Below are 22065 nucleotides of genomic sequence, written 5' to 3'. Positions count from 1 at the left end.
TGAGGGGCGCCTGGGTGGCTCAGTCGGTTGAGCGTCCGACTTCGGCTCAGGTCATGATCTCGCGGTTCATGGGTTCGAGTCCTACGTCGGGCTCTGTGCTGACAGCTCAGAGCCTGGAGCCTGCTTCCGATTCTGTGTCTCCCTCTCTCTCTGAGCCTCCCCTATTCACACTGTCTCTCTCAAAAATAAATAAAAAACATTAAAAATTTTTTAAAATAAATAAGTAAAAATAAAATCTGAGATATGGACTGGACCCTCCTCAAGAATATTTTCATTCTAATTATAAAGGTTAAGAAACTACAGAAACCTTTCAATTTAGAAACTAGATTTATTACAGAAAAGCCAAGTGCTAAGTAAATCTTATTTGTTAAAAGATTTGTATTATAAAACCAGGGGCTGTGGCGCCTGGTGGCTCAGTTGGTAGAGCATGTAACTCTTCATCTCAGGGTTGTGAATTCAAGTTCCACGTTGGGCAGAGATTACTTAAAAAAACAAATATAAATATTTTAGCTCAGTGGCCAAAAGTTAAACCCTGGCTTGCTTTAAAAAAAAGTTTTAACAAGACAAGCCCTTACCTTCCATTAGCTTCCAAAACACAGGTAAATGTCAGTTTCCCAATAATGCAGGAGCTATTGTTTAAGAAAGGTCTCTTGGGGCGCCTGGGTGGCTCAGTCGGTTGAGAGTCCGACTTCGGCTCAGGTTCAAGCCCCGCGTCGGGCTCTGTGCTGACAGCCAGCTCAGAGCCTGGAGCCTGCTTCAGATTCTGTGTCTCCCTCTCTCTCTGACCCTCCCCTGCTCATACTGTCTCTGTCTCTCTCTCTCTCAGAAATACATAAAACATTTAAAATTTAAAAAAAGGTCTCTTTAGTGGAGGCTCTCAACCTTCAGTACACAATAAAATCACCCAGAGTCCTTTCAAAAAATCAAATACCCAGATTATATGCCCAAAACCAACTGAATCAATCTCTGGAAGTGGGACCTAGACATTAACAGGTTCTGAAGTCCCCCAGGTGATTCTGATGTGCAGCCAAGGTTAAGATCTACTACTCTATGGAGAGACCAAATAAAAGCATCTGATCAAATTTGTTCCTGGCATTTCCTAATCCTCAACAAGCTAGGTAAACAGCTTTTCCACCACACTCAGAATTGAGACACTTAAAGAATATCAGAGTTCCTAAGGAAAGGAGACTATGATGTGACTGACTGTACCAACCTTAAGTACCCCCAAGTTAATGTTAGATAAAAGATACCAAAGATGAATTTCAGTTACCACATCTTCAGAAGTGTTTGGTTTAAGATCATGCCTCTCCCAGGGCCCAAGTTTAACAAAAAGATTCATTACACTCATAGCATGGTCTGAGGTCTACCGATGGGCATCAAATAAAAAATGCAATTTCTTTTGATGCTTTCTTAAACAACCTGACAGGAATCCATTTTCACCATGACGGGCAACTACTACCAGTGACCTACTAAGTGAGTTATTAAAGATACTACAGAGAATGCTGATTCAGTGTTTTACTAAGAATAAGAAGTCTGACTGAAACACACTATTTGGCAAACCCGCCAAGTTACTGCTGTATACACCGACTAGCAGAGGTGCTGCCATTTCTAGATGATACATGTGCATGGCCACCATTCCAAGTTAGTCATCATTTTCCACAGTTGCTACTCTTGCTTTCTATGACCAACTGTTAGTTTAGCTTTACCATCATTTATTTCATTTGCTGTGGGTTTCTAGCAAAGCCTAAGTATGCGGTGATACACATTTCTATTATCTCTGGTCAATAATTTTCCATAAACTAGACACTGGGACATACAAATTGCACTTCAAATATAAATGAATGATTTGGAATAAAATTTGCCTAGACTGCAACATTTCACTGGTGAACCTCTACTATTTAAATAACTTCCATCATACTATCAAGGTAAATCCAATAATGTTACTTATTTTTAAGCTTGTAGGACATAATTGTATCTGTATATACTTCATTACTTATAAAGTAAATTATAAGCACTTCCCTTAAACTTCTCTCCAATTTTTATTACTAAGTTCTCTTTTCCACCACAAGATAGGAAAGGGTGGGACAGGTGAACTGAAGAATCTTGATGTGCCTAAGGGAATCAAAACTGTAAAAGGGTGAGAACCACTGTCTTAAAGCTCTGGGTAGGTGTTTGTAACTTGGTTTCATCTTGAGAGACCTCCAGCTTAAATGTGACCCCTTTACCACCATAAAAACAGGCAACACGCAGAATAGGAAGGAAAGGGATTGTCACCCACATAAAAGGTCAAAATGAGGTCCTCTGCTGAAAATGTCACAACCCAAACAATCCAACACTATCTTCCCTCCTTCAAGAGATTACTTTTGGCTCCACTGACATGACAGTGTCCTATCAAGATAATATTAAAAGCAAGGAATAGATGTGCTATAAACATTATTGAATGCAAATTTATGTACCTATTTCAAAAATTTATCCATACTTGGTTTGCAGCACTTAAAAAGCCACAGATATTACTTACTAGCTGACGTCTGTTTCTTTTCCAGGTTTCTGCTTTCCTTTTGGAATTCATGTTCTGGAAAGCTAAAAGTAGAGAGAACAAGTTCTAACCAAAGTTCAAACAGGTATGTTTACTACTTTTTTAGGCTCTGGTTCAAGCCACATGAAGCCCTGAAATCTTGCTTTTCTGCCCAGACATTGGAAACTCTGGTAACACTTCCAGCAAGTCTGTAAACCCCAATCTAAGGCCCTGAAGCATTAGCTCACAGAATCATAGTCATGTGGATCACGTGGCCAGGCCTTCATCAGAATTACGGGGGTATAGTTTCATCAGAAGCAAAGGTCTCAAAGTGGACCTCAGACACGGATAATTTCTCAAAACTACCATCAAGTTTCCAAGAGTAGCACTTGGTACATAATCAGAGACTCTGGAACTTATAATACATGTCTGGAGTAAGTTCTCCAGAATAAACTGTCACTGTGCCACACAGTTTCAATGGTGTGACAGGGCTGGGGTGAAAACAACGCTCATAAAGATCCATCTCTTTCTGCCACAACAGAAAGAAGCACCTAGGATAAGTGTAATCTGGAGCTGGCCCCAGGATGTTTTCCTCTACTACTCTTGCTTGCCTGGCTCAGTCACCCCCAGTAACCTTCTCCGTAGAGCTCCAAAGAAGGCTCTTTGCAACATCAGCCTTAATACATTTGGTAGCACTCGTCTTGCCTTGCATACAATAAACACCACAGGCACACCTGAGAAGGTATCTTCATTCTCTAGATGCACGCATGCTGGGAGAGTCTCCTAATCTGTTCTGCTCACTCTGGTTACCAGGGTAACAGCTCTCTGAGGCCCAGGTCAGAGATAAAAAGGCTAACATCACTGTTCACACTTACTGAAATCACTGGGGAGGCTGTGGTTCAGGTTCCTGTAAAATTCTGTCCTATGTGCTTTTTTCAGTCCTGTGCAAAGGCCGAAGTCAGAAAGCTTCACGTGGCCCTATGGGGAAGAGGACACAGGGGAATGGAGGAGCATCCATGAATGCGGAACAGACATTCTATTCTCTCCAGCTCCGTACAGTACCCACTACAGTGCCACTAAGTGTGCTGTTTTTTGATTATAGAGAGAAATAAAAAATAAATTTCTAAAAGATCACCCCAAATCCATTTACACTAGTAGAAGTATTATCCTTTTTGTCCAAACATAAACTTCCCAACATAGCTGAACTCTCCATGGCATCTAAAGATACTTTTACTACTTTTTGGGGCACCTGGGGGGCTCAGTCGGTTAAGCGTCCAACTCTGGGTTACAGCTCAAGTCATGATCTCACAGTTCCTAAGTTTAAGCCCCACGTCAGGCTCCACGCTGATATGCAGAGCCTGCTTGGGATTCTCTCTCTCCCTCTCTCTTTCTGCCTCTCCCCTGCTTGTGCTCTCTCAAAATAAACAAACTTAAAAAAATAAAATAAAGATATTCTTACTACTTCTTAAACTAATACACTCAAATATTCCTGTGTTTCTATACGGTCTTCAAAATCACCATTTTTAATGTGTATTCAAATGACTTAGTACATCACTGTTTACCTAACCGTCCTCCTAATACTGAATGTTTATTCTATGTCTAATTCCTCCCTCTCATGTAATGTGGGTTATAAGCACCCCATGATAGGGTCTGTGTCCCCAACTCTAATCACGCATGGTACAGAGGATAGTCTTAATAAACAATTGTTAATGAGTAAACAAACAAATCTTTGTTCATAGAACTTCTTTGCCTCTTGAATGGTTTCATTGCAAGGAATGAATTATTCCAAAGACAAGAGAATGAACTTCACTGCACAGTTCTTGACAAATGTTGCTATGCTGTATTTCAGTCATAAGTGTCTGACTTCATCATACTCTTCAAGGAGCACTCACACCTCCTCTGAGCCAGGCCTCATGCTTCAAATGTGTCATCCATTTCTAACTCCTAAGCCACACTTCACTGACTCAGACTCATTAAATGGCCTGCTGGTGAAATGGCAGAACCAAAGCCAGAAATCAATCCATGTTCCTTCTCCCCAGACCAGGATTACCTTACTCTCTCCAATCCCCTGATCCCATCTGGAAAATGGAGATAATGATACATTCCTGGTAGGAATGATGAGAATTAATGCACGTAAAGCTCGCAGCCCAGTGCCTGGCACATAGATAGCCCTAAGTAAGAGGCAGGTGTTCTTGGGGTGGTGAAATTTCAAGGAGATAAGGAGATAAAACCAAACATAGGGAAGAAAATCCGGATGTTCAGGGATCTACACTGCTCAAGGTCATATACTTAGAAGTGGTATGGCCAGGGACACCCGGGGGGTTCAGTCAGTTAAGCATCCACCTCTTGGCTTCGGCTCAGGTCATGATCTCAAGGTTTGTGAGTTCAAGCCCTGCGTCAGGCTCTGTGCTGACAGTGTGGAGCCTGCTTGGGATTCTGTCTCTCTCCCTCTGTCTCTTCCCCTCCCCCTCTCTCTTCCTCTCCCCTCTTTCTCTTTCAAAATAAATAAATAAACTTTAAAAAAAAGAGGTGATGTGGCCAAAGACTTCAACATCAGTGATCTATCTATAGATCAGTGGATCCATGGATCTATCTATCCATCTTCCTTCAGAACATCCTTAGGCCTTAATATACAAACTTCTCAGGATACAGGAGGCTGCAGAAGCCCTGCTCAGATGGGCCAGTTTTGATTTTGTTTTGAAGAAACCCAGTTAGGTTTGGCCCTGTGTGTGTGTGTGTGTGTGTGTGTGTGTGTGTGTACCCATGCGTGTACATATGCATAACAAAGTAAACTGCCAAAGACAGCTTTGAGCTGCTAACCTACTACCATGTTTTTCAGATCTGCAAATAACCTGTTGTACAAGTCAAGGGACAGAGCTTAATGTACAGTTCTCAAAATTATATTTCACCTGGATGCCTCCAAGAAAGGAGGGGGTCTTAAAAAGCAGTACCTGGAGCAAATGCTATGCAAGCCTGTGTTTTCAGGGAATTCTGCAGGTATTCTAAGTATGCGGCAGGAACTCAAATCATCCACACTTTTGCTTCTAGAATCTGAGTGGCTGAACACCTAAATGAGCTTGCTTATGAGAACATTTCTCTACAAGTCTGGGCTGGCATCCTGTAGAGAGTAAATCTGCACCTCAAAGCATTCCCCACTCCTCCTCAGCTATATCGAGGTCCCAAGTTCTTGGCTTTCAATATGTTTGCTGGACCTGAACAGAGACTACAGGGTGCAATGAGACCTGCACTAAGGCATCTGGAGCACAGGACCAAGGCATGTGAACCCAACTACACAAAGCAGGCCCAGTGCTTTATTAACATACATCTGAGGGGTGCCTGGGTGGCTTAGTCGTTTAAGGATCTGACTTCGGCTCAGGCCATGATCTCACAGTTCATGGGTTCGAGCCCCGCATCCAGCTCTGTGCTGACAGCTTAGAGCCTGGAGCCTGCTTTGGATTCTGTGTCTCCCTCTCTCTCTGACTCTCCCCTGCTTGTTTCTCTGTCTCTCAAAAATAAATAAACATTAAAAAAATTAAAAATCTATATATGAACAGAATGACATAGATACTTTTATATACATTAACATCATTTTTTAGGTTCAGAGAACATTCTAAATCTTTTTTTTTAACTTTATTTATTTACTCTTTTAATAGTTTATTGTCAAATTGGTTTCCATATAACACCCAGTACTCATCCTCACAAGTTTGTGTATTTTCTTTTGAGAGAGAGAGAGAGCAAGCAGGGGAGGGGCAGAGAGAGGGAGAGACAGACTCCCAAGGAGGTACCACGCTGCCAGTACAGAGCCCGATGCGGGGCTCCATCCCACAAACTGTGAGATCATGACCTGAGCTGAGATCAAGAATTGGACACTTAACCAACTGAGCCACCCAGGTGCCCTGGTATATACATTAACTTTTTTTTTTTTTTTTTTTTATTTCTAGGAGAGAGAGAGAGAGAGAGACAGCGTGAGCAGGGGAGGGTCAGAGAGAGAGGGAGANCTCTGAAACAGGCTCCAGGCTCTGAGCTGGCAGTCAGCACAGAGCCCGACACAGGGCTCGAACCCACAAACCGCGAGATCATGATCCAAGCGAAAGTCAGACGCTTAACCGACTAAGCCACCCAGGCGCCCCTATACATTAACATTTTAAAGGCAGAATACCAAGCTACTTTTAGGATGTTAGCTGTATATAAATTACAGACACAAACAGAGAAGGTACTGAAGCTATTGTACCAAAATACAATTGGTATTTGAATGATGGGATTATAGGTATTCTTCTTCTTTATAACTCTTTGTACTGTTCAAATTTTCTACTGTGCATACATATTATTCTTATGACCAAGAAAAAAAGAAGAAATGATTTTTTTTACTTTTTTATTTTATTTTATTTTTTGATGTTATCTTTAAAATTTTTTTTTTTAAAAAAAGTAACACCAAAAGCTCAGGTTTTTCAAAGATAGCAAGAAAATGATCAAAAGACAACAAGATGGGCACCTGGCTGGCTCAGTCGGTGGAGTCGATTTGATCTTGGGGTTGTGAGTTTGAGCCGCATATTGGGGGTAGATTACTTAAGTACATAAAACTTAAAAAAAAGAAAAGAAAAATACTCAAAGAATTAAATTCACTTTTCTCCTTAAAGTTCAGTCTCAACAATAATTCTCTGTAACAGAACATAACATTCTAATTTTTTTTAACATTTATTTTTAAATGTTTATTTTTGAGAGAGAGCACGAGCAGGGAAGGGACACAGAGAGAGGAGGGGACAGAGGATCCAGAGCAGGCTCCACACTGACAGCAGAGAGCCCGGTGCGGGGCTCAAACCCACGAACTACGAGACCGCGGCCTGAACCAATTGAGCCACCCAGGTACCCCTAAAATGTTAAAGCTGGAAGTGTGACTTTGGGGCTTCTGTGGATCAATATCCTCACTTTATAGATAAGTGAGGCCTGGACAGTGGGGAGACCTGCCAAGGAGCAGCCAGAAACCTAGCAACACAGGATTCTCTTCTGAGCTGCTGTGTTTAAGAACCAAGCAACTGAACTCATCTGCACAGCTACAGAAAAGTACAGAAGCCAGTCCAGAGGTTGAGCAGGACTCTTCTTGAAGCAAAGGGCAAATGATCTGGAAACTGAACTCTGGCACAGACCAGTGTTGTCATTTTTGCTTGCCTTACTTCCTGGTTGACTGGGTTCAAGAATAAGGTTGCCCAACAGAAGGGTTCCCAACAGGTGATGCATGAGTAGAGTTAATTATATACTAATTATAGTTAATTACAGGCTAGGAAAAGATGGTATCTCTGGCTTTATTATAAAATAAGCTTCTAAATCAATTTTCAAGGCACCTGGGTAGCCCATTCGGTTGGGCGTCCAATTCTTGATTTCGGCTCAGGTCATGATCTTCCAGTTCCTGAGACGGAGCCCCACATCAGGCTCTGCCTGCTTGGAATTCTCTCTGTATCCCTCTCTCTGCACCTCCCTCGCTCTGTCTCTCTCAAAATAAATAAACTTTAAATCAGTTTTCCTCTTCATCATTTTCAAAGATGTCCCTTATTTTTAGGAAGACTGTTCAAATTATAGAATCATACAACTTTCAGAGAGGGGAAGTCGCAGCAAACTTATGGATAAAAAAGGAGCAATTTATGCAAAGCAGGTCCTAACTCCTTTACTGTGATTAGCACAAGCACTGCAGGTGTTAGAGCACACGATGCTCAACAAGGAGCCTCCCCTGTGCCCCCCCCAACACACATACCCACACACACCCACACACACACACAGACACACACACACACACACAGACACACACACACAGTACCTTGCTGTCCAGGAGAAGGTTGTCTGGCTTGATGTCTCTGTGGATGAATCCAAGCTGGTGAATGGAGTCTATTGCCAATACTGTTTCTGCTATATAAAACTGAGTCTCCTCTTCTGTTAGGGTATCTTTTTTCATTAATAGAGTCATCATGTCCCCTGGAAGCAAGACACAAAGCCAACACACACACAGACACATGCACGACAATACATGAGTAAGTGCCAGTTCTCAGGTCTTCCCTATCTGCCTACATAAGGCAGTGCTAAACAGGCCGCTTTTGTGTTCCCGAAACTGACCCACACTGCCAATACGGGTGGAAATGGTAAGTAGTTTCTAATACTTCAAGGTAAAATTCACAGCCACAGAGAACAACACACTCTTACCCTAACCTAACTGATGCTGACCACTGGGCAGAGAGTCCCATTGCACTCTGGAGAGAAAAAGGAAATTTTTCTCACACTTAAAAAAATAACTTTTTTCCTTAGAGCCATATTTTTGGACTGGGGGAAAAAGTTACTTTACTTTTTACTTTGCAAACTACCGTTTCCACATAGGTTGTACTGCCATTGTTATACAGAGAGGCTGAAATGCCAAACAACTAAATATATGAGGAGGCTGAAAACAAGTTTTCCAATTTCTGTTTACAAACCGCTTGAATGTAAACAAATAAAAAGGTGAGACTGAGGTAGCACAGTGTAAGTCAACAAAAGCTAAAAAGGAACTGAAAACTGCTATGTACTGGGGCGTGCAATGGTTGCCTCCCAGAAGTGCAAGGTGAACATATACCAAGATCAGCGGAGTGTTTCCTCCAGTATTATAGGTAAATAAATATACACCAATATGCTTTCTGCGACTTTGACAACACAGTATCAGTATTCTAGCAGTTAAAAGGTAAACTCCCTAGTTTTCTGCAAAGTCAAAACATAATTATTTCTGCTTAGTATCAAAATAACATGAAATGGTGGGAAAAAAAAGATTCTGATCCTACCTCAATGGTTAGACAAAAGCAAAGCAAAGCAAACATGTAGAAGTAGTTTAAAGCTAAGAGAGACAGGAAAGATTCAGTCTAGATTCCACAGAAAGTCATTTATGGTCAGAAAACAGGGAAAAGAGAAAGAAAGCTCTGATTTCAATAGAATGTCATGCTGCCTTTTGAATTTCACTTATAACCTTGGGGGAATCCTTTTGTATTCTTAGAGAAAAGTGGACATTTTACACTCAGGCAAAAAATAAACCATTTATGGGGCACCTGGGTGGCTCAGTCGGTTGAGCATCCAGCTTCGGCTCAGGTCATGATCTCACGGTTCGTGGGTTCGAGCCCCGCATCAGGCTCTGTGCTGACAGCCAGCTCAGAGCCTGGAGCCTGCTTCGGATTCTGTGTCTCCCTCTTTCTCTCTCTGACCCTCCCCTGCTCATGCTGTCTCTCTCTCTCAGAAATAAATAAAACATTTTTTTAAAAATTAAAAAAAAATTAAACCATTTATCAAAATTGCTCTCTTTCTTGACCCAGGACGTGAAAAGCAGGATTCCCCAATCACTCCTGGCAGCTCCATACTCAACCTGGAGGCACACCAGAGACGGGAGGGGAGGGGGGAGGATGAGGAGAAACATGGGCCAGCTAGAGGGCAACTGTGTGGCCTCAGCACCGTGGCCCAGGAGGGCAGCCAATGGTCCCACCTGTGCGAGTTCGCCCAGATGGTCAGAGAGCTCAAGCCAGACAGTCTCTGGCTCTGCAGTCCGGCTCCATCGAGGGCAAAGGGCGGGCTCCAGGACACAGGAGAAGCTACGGAAGAGGGGGCGCATAAAGCTTGAGGAGACCCGTGTCAAGGGTCTGGTGACTGAGCTGCTTCTTACTCCTACTTATGAACTAGAATCTAAATGTTAAAAAATTTCTCCTCATTCTACCGGATGCTTCCCTAACTTTCACCAATTGTTCATAAAAAATGGGTGACCCTAGATCTAAATAAAAGTTGTCACAAGATCAAAATATTATGCCAGTTAGTTTGCTTTGCTACAGAACCAAAAAGAGAAAAAGGTTTTTTCTTCCCCACCAGAGTGGCTCGCAGCTCATCTGCTCACTGGCAAACAGACTGTGTCCCCAGAACAGATGGTATTTTCTGTGACGGGTTTACTCTGGAGCAGTCTTAGGAGATACACTGCTGAGTTACGTAAAACTTGAAATCTCAGAAAAGAGAAACTGATTCTGGCTACTAACATAGGTAATAAGAAATTCACTCCTTATTAATATAAGTTATGCCGAAAGATAATAAAAGTTGAAGCAAAGATCGTAATAGCTTCAATCTGGTCATTTGGGTAACTGATTATACGTGATTCCCACTGACAGGAGAGCAGGCAGAGTCCCTATTTTATTCCTATATGTTTAAAAAGAAAAATAAAAGAAAGAAATGTCCATCTGAAATCATGAGAATGAATGAGAAGGTTACTTTTATGGCACTAAGAAGTGTAGAAAGGCACCCCAGCACAAGACAGGTTACTGACCTCCTTTACAGACCTAAAAAAGATATAGAAAGCAACTCTGTGAGCACGATTAAAAGCAGAAAGGAGGGTTAATTGATGTGAGAGAGAAACCACAGAACAAAAAGGAAAAATTGACCTTTCATCGTCAAGTAATTACCTCCAGGCAGGAACTCCATGATTAGGTAGAGGTTTAGCTTATCCTGAAAACTATAGAACATTTTCACAACCCACAAACTGTCTGCCTCCACTAGAATGTCACGCTCCGCACGGATGTGGCCAACCTGGAGGTATACGCATTTGATTAATGACAAGCCTTGCTCTGCTCTATTAGACTGCATATTTGTTATACAATTTAAGTACTGTTTGAGTATTCAACGGTGATGATGCAAAAGGTCTAATTTATGCTTAGGCAAACCTGTGAACTCAAAATTGACAACACTGGACTTGAAGGCATTCAGTCATGAACACTTGAGTGATGAAAAGCTTAACAAATAACAACATGAATGGCTGTAATGCAAACGGCAATTTTAACAGTGCTCTCAGCTGAACCTCTGATTGATTAGAAGTACCATTCTTTTGCACATCTTTTTGTTCTAATAACCTTTTACGACAAAAATCGGTGCCCAAGACGAGACCCTCTAAACAAGTCCTGCCTTGGGTCTGCAATAGTGTCTGCAATGACAGTGACAATTCTAAAATACTGCACCACAGTACTCAGTTCGCTGCTGTGCAGAGGGTGTGCTCAATTCTTACGGAATGGAAATAGAAGAACGCCTAAGAGGAGGTACCGATTCAAATTTATGATACTTCCAGCTTTCTGCTCTTACTAAAATATCTAGCCAAGGAGACCAAGTTGCCAAAAGGTCTGGGAGAACTCAGAACTACTGGCAAAACCATATTATTTGATAATCATGTTTCGTTATCAAATTTACCTTATCTACTTGAAATATGTAACAGCAATCAAAACATGGCTACGTGTTATCAAACCCTGTCCCCTCTCCTCTTACATTAAATGTCATGATATGCAAAGGTGGGTTCAACCAGGTCTACGTTTATTAAGACCCGGTCCAATCCTTGAATAGAAGTTTTATTCTTAACACAGGAGGCAGGGCTTGGGTCCTACCCTATGTTCACAGGTAAAGATGGACGGAAGTTCACAAACTGGCACTTCCGGTTGGCAAACTCAGCCCATGACTGTTTTGTTGGATACAACGGTTCACTATGGTTTGTTTTATTGGAATGGTTTTAGCAAAGCCAGGCACCCTCTCTCCCACTGGACACAGATCCCACCCCTCTCTCCTGTCTTACACCTAATCTGCCTCACTCTTCCCTTCAGGCCCAAGGGAAGTGTTGAGTTTACATATTTCACTTTGAAGTCTGTAGTAAAAGTCTTTGGGAAATTTTTACATAGCCTCAATGTTGCAGAAGTCTTACATTTTTACACTTCTACTTAGGGCATGAGGGTGGGAAAATGGAAGGTAAGGGTGGTAAGGAACAGTGTTATGAAATCACAAACTAACAGCATTAGCTTTTTACTCAGCTTTAATGCGGAAGCAAAGCTTTTGGGAAACACTAATGCACTTGCTCAACCGCAGCTGTGACTGTGCCCCAGTCATCACCGGACACGAAGACGGCACAAGCCAACCTGCAGCAGCCTCTGCTCTCTGGGCTCCCGGCAAGGCCTCTACCTGCTGCAGGGACCCAAAGTAAAGGGGAGGCGGCACTATCACCACTCCATCACTCACCTTGGAAGACAGAATGGTTTGTTTGTTAAGGGGAAGGCTACAGGCCACCTGTGTACACCTTGCCCTTCTCTCCTGGGGCTGAAACAGCAACTAGGAACGTCAATATCTAGGAGTGGAGTCAGGTTAACATAGGGTGAGGGAAGGAAGAACACAGGTGCAACTCACATCAGAGCTTCCCTTTCTCTGTTCCATAAATATTTAACGGGGCGGAGTCACATGCTAGTTGCTAAACTGAGCACTAGGAAAGCAGAGATAAAAGTCCATCTTTTGTCCCCTCCTAATACTGTACTAGCATCACAATTGGAGGTTTTCCTTTTGCAAGGTAAGAGGAACATGAAAAACTAGCTACATGCGGGTCTCTTATTCTTTAAAATGTATTTTCCAGATAGCAAAATACCTACCCTACGGATCAGAATAACCACCTAAACACTCAGTGGGTGGCTTTAATTCCTGCTCAGTTTAGTAAAAGCAAAGGAGAACCTTTTCTTACGGGTAAGGAGCCTGCTCCTACAAACAGTTATGCTCCAAACCTAAGCTGTCGGCCCTCCCCAGAGGTGACGGGCCTGTGCTGGTGGGCTGCCTCTCGTGCTCCAGTGCTGGCCACGCTTCCTCGAGATGGCCGAGCCAGGCAGTCTGTGACCAACAACTTTAACTGGACCACACGGAGATCAATCCTAGGGCGCACAGTCCAGCAGCAAAGGGAGTGAACAATTAAGCCAATTCATTGCTTAAAATCCTAATTCTCACGGAAAGTTCCTCTACTTTCGTTTAGGAACACTTCAGAAAATGATTTTGAAGGCATTGGTATTTGAAAAACTGTTTTTACACCGTATATTTGAATTGTCCTCCATTACCATGTTGGGCAACTGGCACGTTGTTAGGAAGGATTAATAAGTGAAAATCATGATGTAGCCTTCTCTTCACAATTTTATTCTGAACACTAATTATTTGACAAAGAAGGTTTTGATACTTGGTTAAAACTATAGGAAGGGACGCCTGGGTGGCTCAGCTGGTTAAGTGTCTAACTTCAGCTCAGATCACGATCTCACAGTTCAAGAGTTCGAGCGCCGTGTCAGGTTCTATGCTGACAGCAGAGCCTGGAGCCTGCTTCAGATTCTGTGTCTCCCTCTCTCTCTGACCCTCCCCTGCTCACGCTGTCTCTCTCCCTCTCTCTCTTTCTCTCAAAAATAAGCATTAAAAAAATTTTAAGTAATTTAAAAAAAATAATAAAGCTGTATGAAATGTCTTATGAAAATAAAACTTACTTGTGAGATACAAAACATACTGACTAACCAATACAGTTTTGCATTTTCCTTTTCAAGACTAGCTGAAACTCTTTCAGAGCCTACACCTTTACCAAAGGCTCATTTTTAGATAATACATAAATAGGACTGTTGAGCATTCTGAATAAGGTTGGTATTACCATAAACTATAGTGTCTGAAGGTTTACTGCCAGGGTATTTGATACTCAGCACTGAAACTCCTGAGAGTCTAAGTTAACGGGTAACACGTGAAAATTAAAGAGAAAATAAAAACTCCAAATTTTGATTGGCACTTAAAAGGACAGAGAAGCTTCAGTGATTACACCGCCCCTAGGGAAGCAGAAAGGACTGGGTGTGGGGCCAGTCTCCATCCCTGCTCTCTCGCTCTTGTCTGAAGCTCTCCTTGCCACAGGCTCTCTCTCTGCCCTCCTGGAGCATCTGAGCCTTTGCGGGATATATGTAGGTATCACGCACTACTATCTGCTCTGAAGCAAACCGCTAAATTCAACAAGACTTACAGGAAGGTTGCGTTCTTGTGTTTAATATACTGTCCAAAATTAAAAATTTTTTTTGCACAAAGTTATTTTTGCATCTTATAAATCTATTCACAAAGGAGGTTTAGGTTTCAGAAAGTGTTCTTAATCCTTTTTTTTTAAAGTGTTCTTAATCCTTAAAGGAGAATTTGTACTGCTCTGCCGTTTGCATTAGATTTTTTTCAAATCCAGTCAGAAAGAAGACTGGTCTGTCTTGGGTAGTAATGAGCTACTGAGAAGACCCACCTTCGGTTCACCTATACGGAATGAAGCATGCTAAGACACGTTTTAGATTGCAAATTTCAAATTCTAATCCCTAAGGCTCAGTCCCAAGGTGTGTGTGTGTGTGTGTGTATCCACACACACAATGTCTCTCAGCATTCAGTAGGAACGTGTCACCACAGCAAGTGTGACCCCAAAAATAGGCTCCGCATGACAAGCACAGCTTATGATCAATTGGGAGACACAAACAGCAGATGCTTCTAATAGGTTTTCAACTTTAAAAAACTGCATATAACGTAAGGCATTTTTTGTACTTTTAAAATACATGTACTTGCTTCTTTGTTAGGGAAAGAAAACTAATATTATATGTATACTCATACATGACAGTGCTAAAGAAAACTGTAATAAGAAAATACATTTCAAGTAAACAAAAGGACAGTTTTACATAATAAAAAGCTTAAAGCACACTGAAATCACTGCTACAGCTGTGGTTTACCTGCTCTTTTTCAAGCATATCTGCTTTACGGAGTATTTTCATCGCATACACATGCCCTGTATCCTTCTTCTGAACGAGTCGCACCTAAGAGTTACAAAAGAAACACCAAGTCAAAAGTTCACAATGCCAAGCTAATTAACGCTTTCATGTGTTATAGGAGGCAATTTAAACTGAAAAAGTGTTACAATTTTAATATAAACAACCAGCAATAAAAAACAGAAAAAAAAGTGCTTTTTAACATTCCAAAATGGGTAGATTTATCATACACAGTGAAGTCAGTCCTGACAACATTCTCAGATCTCTCTTCATGTGAACACCTCTGGCTCCCTAGTTGAACAAGTCAATCTAATTTAAAACCTTCACTTTCGAACTTAAGGACTCATTATGCCATGGCACATGTCATCCACCAGCTCAGACAACCTAAGGAAGTGATTACAACAGTGTTGAAAACGAAAGCAAAAGCTTATGTGCAAGAAAAATGTTTAGACGGAAAAAACCTAACGTGTCATTAGGGAAATGGGGTTTTATGCAGTTTTCTTCTTTCTTATCTTCCAATGTTTTTACAAAGAGCAGATAACTTTGTGATGAAAAGAAAATCAATGGTCTACAAACCCGAAGAGAAACTTCTTGGCAAGTCTCCACACACCCTCCCCTGCAACCCACCCCCATCCCCGCCAAGATACTTATGCTTTCTCCTCCCTGCACCTTTCTTCATGTTTTTCCTGATCGAGTCCCACGTCCCTTGCTCACCAAAGTTCTTTTAGAGGTGGTACCGTACCTTCCCCAGTCTCGAGGAGCCAACAGGGATTTTGAACACTGAGGGCTCAATTTAATCTTTCACCTGTGCCTTTGAGTTCGTACTCACATCTCCCCTAGGTACGGGTTTTTAATAACATGCTGCTCCTTTTATACAAAGTTAATGCAACTATTGCATCAGTAAGTCGTCCACTGTCAGTGTCTTCCATTAACGAGGATGACCTTACATGGGCCCATTCAAGCCCTCCCCACAGACTGCCCCCAGGCCCGAGCAGGACACATCCACAAGACTAGGTGGGACAAAGCTGCAAATGCTTTCCACTTTCTACCACCACCTGTATCACCCATTTCTATAAACTGTCTCCTGGGCCCATCTTTTTAGAGCAATACCAATCTAGCGGGAAGAAATAAAGGGTGGGAATATGCTGTTAGGTTGCTCCTGGAGAGGCAGTGTGATGCTGGGAAAAGCAAGAGTTTTAAGACCAGTAACTCCTTTAAGAAACAAAACAAACAAGCAAAAGGAAAAAAAGAGACAGAGAGAGAGAGACAGAGAGAGAGAGAGAGAGAGACAGAAACCAAGAAACAGACTCTTAACTACAGAGAACAAACTCATTGCTACCAGAGGGGAGGTAGGTGGGAGAGTGGGGGAAATAGGAGGTTAGGGTTAAGGTCATCATGAGCACTGGATGATTAAAGTGAAAACTTAAAAAAAAAAAAAAAAAGGATTAGGAACTCCTGGGCCCAACTTCTGGTACTGCTGCTCAATGACTATGTGAAAATGGAGCACTACATAGCCTCTCTGAGTCTTAATTCCACCATCTATAAATTGAGATACTGTCATGATTATAGGAGAGAAACTCAGTAAATAATACTGATTTCCTTCTACCTTTCAACTCTCCCTCTAGATCGATACTTAAAGCGTCAACATCACCTCTGGCAAAACAGAAGAACCAATGGAGATGTGGGACAGTGGAGGAGGAAAGGACAGACAGCAGTTACCAGGTGGGGCTGGCACGTCTGACCCACCCGCCCCATACTTCCGGTTCTATCAACAATCATGAGCATGTCAGCAGCTCCACAGTCCTGTGGTATTTCTGTATCTTATCTGATAAGTAGCTGTGGTTTTTACCTCACCGAATGCTCCTCTGCCTATTACTTTTAAGGACTCAAAATCTTCCAATCCAAGTCTTGTTCTCTTCAACCGAAGAAACTCTGTTTCCTTCCGAGCATGCGCAGATCTCCTCAGTCGTTTCTATCGTTTAAATAAAGAGGGGGAGAGGAGGGAAAGGGAGGAGCTGAACTCCTGCAACTCCCCAGGGCTCTGATTTGTGACTGGGAGGCAGGGCCCGCTGGCCTGAGCATAACCTTCTGACACGTGAGGGCCTCACAGAAGAACACTGAAGAGGCCACTCCTCCCCTCCCAGCTGCCTCCGGCAACCAAACCACACTGAGCACCGGGTGCCTCCTGTGGGGACTCTGAGTAACCTACTTCACGAATCAATTATTCTAACTTTTCTCATGAAGGGAGAATAAACAATACTTTCCTTTAAACTTTATTATATAAAATCAAAGTGTGGGTTTGTTTGTTTGTTTGTTTTTTTAACACATTTGAGTTCATTTTATGCTCTATAATTCCAACAAGACTTTGGTATCTTTCACCATTTTCCTGGATTCTATGATTCATTCCTATTTTTGAAAGCTTTCCACTGTCATTTCAGTTCCTTGCACAGTTTCTTAACTGTATTTTTTCCTACCATGTCTATAGGCCCAGGGGGGAAAGGGCTGATTTGAGAGGTATTTTGCCTTGATAATGATTTCATACATCTGCACCACATCTGTGGAGATCGTGCCATGATTTCTGTAAATATGCTACAATTTGCTTTTTTAAATTTTAATTTGCTCTCATCTCTTTCTTTTCTCGGAATTCTAAATCTAATTAATTTATTACAACGGGGCCTAAATAAGACTTCCTCTCCCAGGTACTCAGTAATTAATTTCTCCGTCTGCATGAACACCTAAATCCAGAAGTGCACCGACCCTCGGAAGTCTGTCTGCTACTAAGCAAGACCTTTTCCCGAGGCACCAAGGCTAACAACTTGCTGGATAAGACTTACCATGTTGGGTTTCAAGGAAAAACTTCCCAATATCAATTACCTCTTCGTCCTTTAGGCCTTCTTCTTCCATCACTTTTTCTAACTTCTTTTGTCTAAAAACAAATAAAGATATTTGAAATAACATTTGAATAACTTTCTGAAAAAGCCTATACAAAGACAGGGGTTTTCCTATAATGATAAAAACAGGTACATTTCAAAATGCCTCATTAAAACAGCAAATTACAGTTACTAAGACAAGTGAAAAGATTCCCACCCTTTGTGTGTTCTACCTTTTGAAAAAGATTATATAAGATGTTAATGCAACAAAGAATCTTATTTCAAAACGAAAAGTTCTCTCTCTCTCTTTTTTTTTTGGTTATTTCCTTCTTAACAAACCACAAAACAGCTGGTGTTTGATAACCTCTTCTATCAGGGTGTTTCTCTCTCTCTCCCAGACTGGTATCTACTTCCTTTATTTTTACATCCTCCTCCTCCTCCCTGCCAAAAGCAAAGAGCAATAAACACTAGTAAAGGCAGAATTGGAGGTTCAGGGTGGCAGGGAGGAATGGGAATGGTCAAAGCAGGTGATTGACTCTAAATCCTTGGGAGCATTAAACTTTAAAAACGACATACAAGAATATTTTTGACCTACAGTTTCAGAGTTAAACGAGAAAAACTTCCTTAAAACCAATTCCACGCGACCTTTATTTATTCTGCATATAATAAATGAAAGCACATGGGCTGGGATCTCTGTCACTTATCAGCTTTCCAGATAGCAGGCAGTGTGAGCAGGACAGGGAAGAATAAAAGGCCGGAGTACACACAGCAGCAGCATGTAGTCAAATGCAGGGGGGGGGCGGCACACAACACTTCAAATGCCACACTTGAAATGCCAGTCTGTAGACAGCTAAGAGCTGCAGAGGGAGGCCTGTGTATAAAGGAGTGATGTGATGAGGTTTCTATTTTAAAATGATAGGCAGCAGTAATGAGCTGATGGGCTGGCAGGGAAAGCAAGTGACAAAGACTGAGGCAGACTGAAAGCTCTAGTGATGATTCAGACAAGCAGTAAAGATCTGGAATGAAGGCTGGAAACCCAGAATGAAGTGAACAGGGCTACTGCAAAGGTGACCAACTGGCAGTAGGAGTCAAAGGAAAAATCTTAAGAATTTCTTGTGTGGGAGGATAATGACACCAGGTACTAAGGTAGGAAACACAGAGAACGGACCATGGGGAAGACAATGGGTTTTATTTTGGTCAATAAAGAATTATTGCAATAACAGTAATTAGTTTAAATCAGTATCATGTTAGAAATCATATTATGCATCCATAGGATCAGATGACATCACGAATTCATGTCCAAGCTCTCAGGAAGCAAAAAGATCTACTCTAACCCTGATGGGGGTGGGGGGTGGGGAAGCACCTGCATGGTTCCTAGTCTGCCCACTTCTCTTCTCTGAGTTTCCGGAACATTTTGGGGTATTCATCAATGTGTGCACACGTACTGGAGGAAGAGGCTGTACTACTGGCACTTTCAGGAGTGTAAATTAATTCCATTTCAGTGGTTAAATAGTTGAAGTAGAGAAGAATAAAAAGAATCAAAGATACCATCCCAGCAAGAACTATAACCTCTTGACCATGGTCAGCTCTTATTGTGCCTTCAGTATCAAACACCATCATACTTTCTGACTACATTTTTTTGAATGACCACACCAGGCTAGTCTAGAAGTCCAATGTGCTATCATACAACGTGTGTCCCAGAGATGGCTGCTTCTGACTCTCTGTGTATTTTTTNTTGTTTTTTTTTTTTTTTTTTTTTTTTTTTTTTTTGGGAGAGAGAGGAAGGGAGAGAAAGGCAGAAGGAGAGACAGAATCTTAAGTAGGCTCCACGCTGGGCGTGAAATCACGACCTAAGCCCAAATCAAGAGTCCGATGCTAACAGTCTGAGCCACCCAGGCACGCCTGCTTCCTACTATATTTTAAATCTCGATTCAAACTAAGAAGTTTTCCATAGCTTGACTGCAAGCATAATGAAATTGGTTTCTGTGGAATATCTACCTGAGAGTAAAGTTCTCAGAATCAACTCCTTGAACACAATCAGATTCATTCATTAGAAAAAGTATCCAGAAAAAGCCCATTATGAAGAATTATCCATGCTAATGATTTATTGGGGCCAAGCCAATGAAGATCTTAAAAACCACAAAAATGGCAAACACAGCCTGAAATGAGGCTTACAAATGACATCCTCTGTGAGATTACTGTTAACTTTGTTAGATTCATGGTGGCATTGTAATTATACAAGTAAATGGCCATATTTTTAGAGATATACCCTAACGTATATAAGAAGTGACAGATGTTTAAATTTTGCTTTAAAGCACAACTGCAAGAAAACACAGAATGGAACAGATGAAACAAATTTAACAAAATCTTGATGATTATTGGATCTGAATATATGGCGCTCCTTCTATATGTGTTTAAAAGCGTTCATGATGAAAAAGAAAAGCAGGCCCCTCCACTGGTGTGTCTCTGGTGGAAAGAGCCAGTTTAGCTTACACTCCAGCCTTGGGTGAAGCTACTCTTCCACTCAACTCCAATATCCCAGAGCAGAACACGGGAGAGAGACTGGCCACTTACAGTTGGAAGCCACACCCAACCTCACCCCATCAAGGCTTTCTGTGAGCTCTATTTATTTGCATGTGAGTCCACTTCTCATATGAGATGGTAAGTACTTTTGAAGGCAGGGCTCATACCCGAATCCTCCTTCTCCACTAAGAACAGTGCCTTGTACACAGCAACTTCATAAAATGTATGTTGCCGAATGGGAGGAAAAGATCAAAGTGTGTATCAATGTGCACACACATTCATGACTGCATGTAATTAGCCCCTTTTGCTAACGTTAATTTAAGTTCATCTCCCAGTACAGTTTGATTCAGAGGTTGCAGAAATGGGAGAAAAGAGCTAGTCCACTCTACAAGACAGCTGACTAGGCTCTATTTCTAATTTCTGTTGATGAGACATTTTACAGAAGTAAACACTACTTGTTATTTCCATGATCAAAATTGAGAAAATTCTCAAGAAATACCCTAAAAATGAATATTACAGATTTTTTAAAAATCTCAACAAATTGCTTTGGTTTGACCAATATATCTAATCAGGAATTAACAATCAAAGGTCAAGATTTAGCCATCCCTGGGACTAAAATAAAACTGACACTTGCTCACTAATAATAATCACACAATACTGCAACTCAGTATCAGATCAGACCAAATGCAGACAGGGGAAAATCTGTGTAAGACTATTTAACAAGAGTAGTAGAACTTGCTGATTCTCAAAAGGTAAAATGTAGGAAAATTCTGTTTTGATTTTGGGGTGGGAGGGGAGGAAACACAATTGGGTTTTTGTGGCTTTAATTAATCCAGCAAAATAGTATTTATGAAGAACAGAAACAACACAATATTTTATAAGGAAAAAATGCTGGGGCGCCTGGGTGGCTCAGTTAAGCAACTGACCTCGGCTCAGGCCATGATCTCACGGTTTGTGGGTTTGAGCTCCACATCGGGCTCTGTGCTGACAGCTCAGAGCCTGCTTCAGATCCTGTCTCCCTGTCTCTCTATCCCTCTCCCACTCACATGCTCTGTCTCTGTCTCTCTGTCTCTCAAAAATAAACATTAAAAAAATTTTTTTAATAAAAAATGCCAGCTTCCTTGGTTTTGGTTTCAGGCTGCTAGAAATGATTTTTTGTATGACTATCTAGACAATAATCAGTATCTACTACACAACCAGGATCACATGAGAGAGAGAACAGAAGAAGTGCTGTTCCTGGAGAACCCTACTATCAGAGGCAAAACAAAGATTAAATAAAGAAGATGGACTTTCACTTTTTTTTTAAAGTTTATTTATTTATTTTTGAAAGAGACAGAGACAGTGCAAGCGGAGGAAGGGCAGAGAGAGAGGGAGAGCGAGAATCCCAAGCAGGCTCCGCACTGCCAGTGCAGAGCCTAACGTGGGGCTTGAACTCATTAAACTGTGAGATCGTGACCTGAGCCGAAACCAAGAGTCGGATGAGCCACCCAGCCGCCCCTGAACTTTCACTCTTGAGTGGATTCAGTTTATAGTCTACCAACAGCATTAATAGAAAACCATCAAACAGAAAATAGATGCG

General features: G+C 41.6%; 1 protein-coding gene across 2 annotated transcripts in view; it reads right to left on the bottom strand.

Moving 5' to 3' along the window:
* The window catches only part of STK38 (serine/threonine kinase 38), a 43764-nt gene that overhangs the window by 8937 nt on the left and 12762 nt on the right, over positions 1–22065 (bottom strand). For both annotated transcript variants that reach the window (XM_077754897.1, XM_077754896.1), the window contains exons 3-9: positions 17968–18019; positions 16943–17065; positions 15058–15141; positions 10957–11080; positions 8325–8479; positions 3391–3493; positions 2519–2580 (exon numbers count right to left, since the gene is read on the bottom strand). In XM_077754897.1, coding sequence (XP_077611023.1) covers positions 2519–2580; positions 3391–3493; positions 8325–8479; positions 10957–11080; positions 15058–15141; positions 16943–17065; positions 17968–18019 — 703 coding nt within the window. The remainder of the gene's footprint in view (positions 1–2518; positions 2581–3390; positions 3494–8324; positions 8480–10956; positions 11081–15057; positions 15142–16942; positions 17066–17967; positions 18020–22065) is intronic.

This window comes from Crocuta crocuta, unplaced genomic scaffold (assembly GCF_008692635.1).
Source record: "Crocuta crocuta isolate KB4526 unplaced genomic scaffold, BGI_CrCroc_1.0 scaffold132, whole genome shotgun sequence".
In the NCBI taxonomy this organism is placed as follows: Eukaryota; Metazoa; Chordata; class Mammalia; order Carnivora; family Hyaenidae; genus Crocuta; species Crocuta crocuta.
The sequence above is the reverse complement of the archived record's forward strand: the minus strand, read 5'-3'. Positions and strand labels throughout refer to the sequence as shown.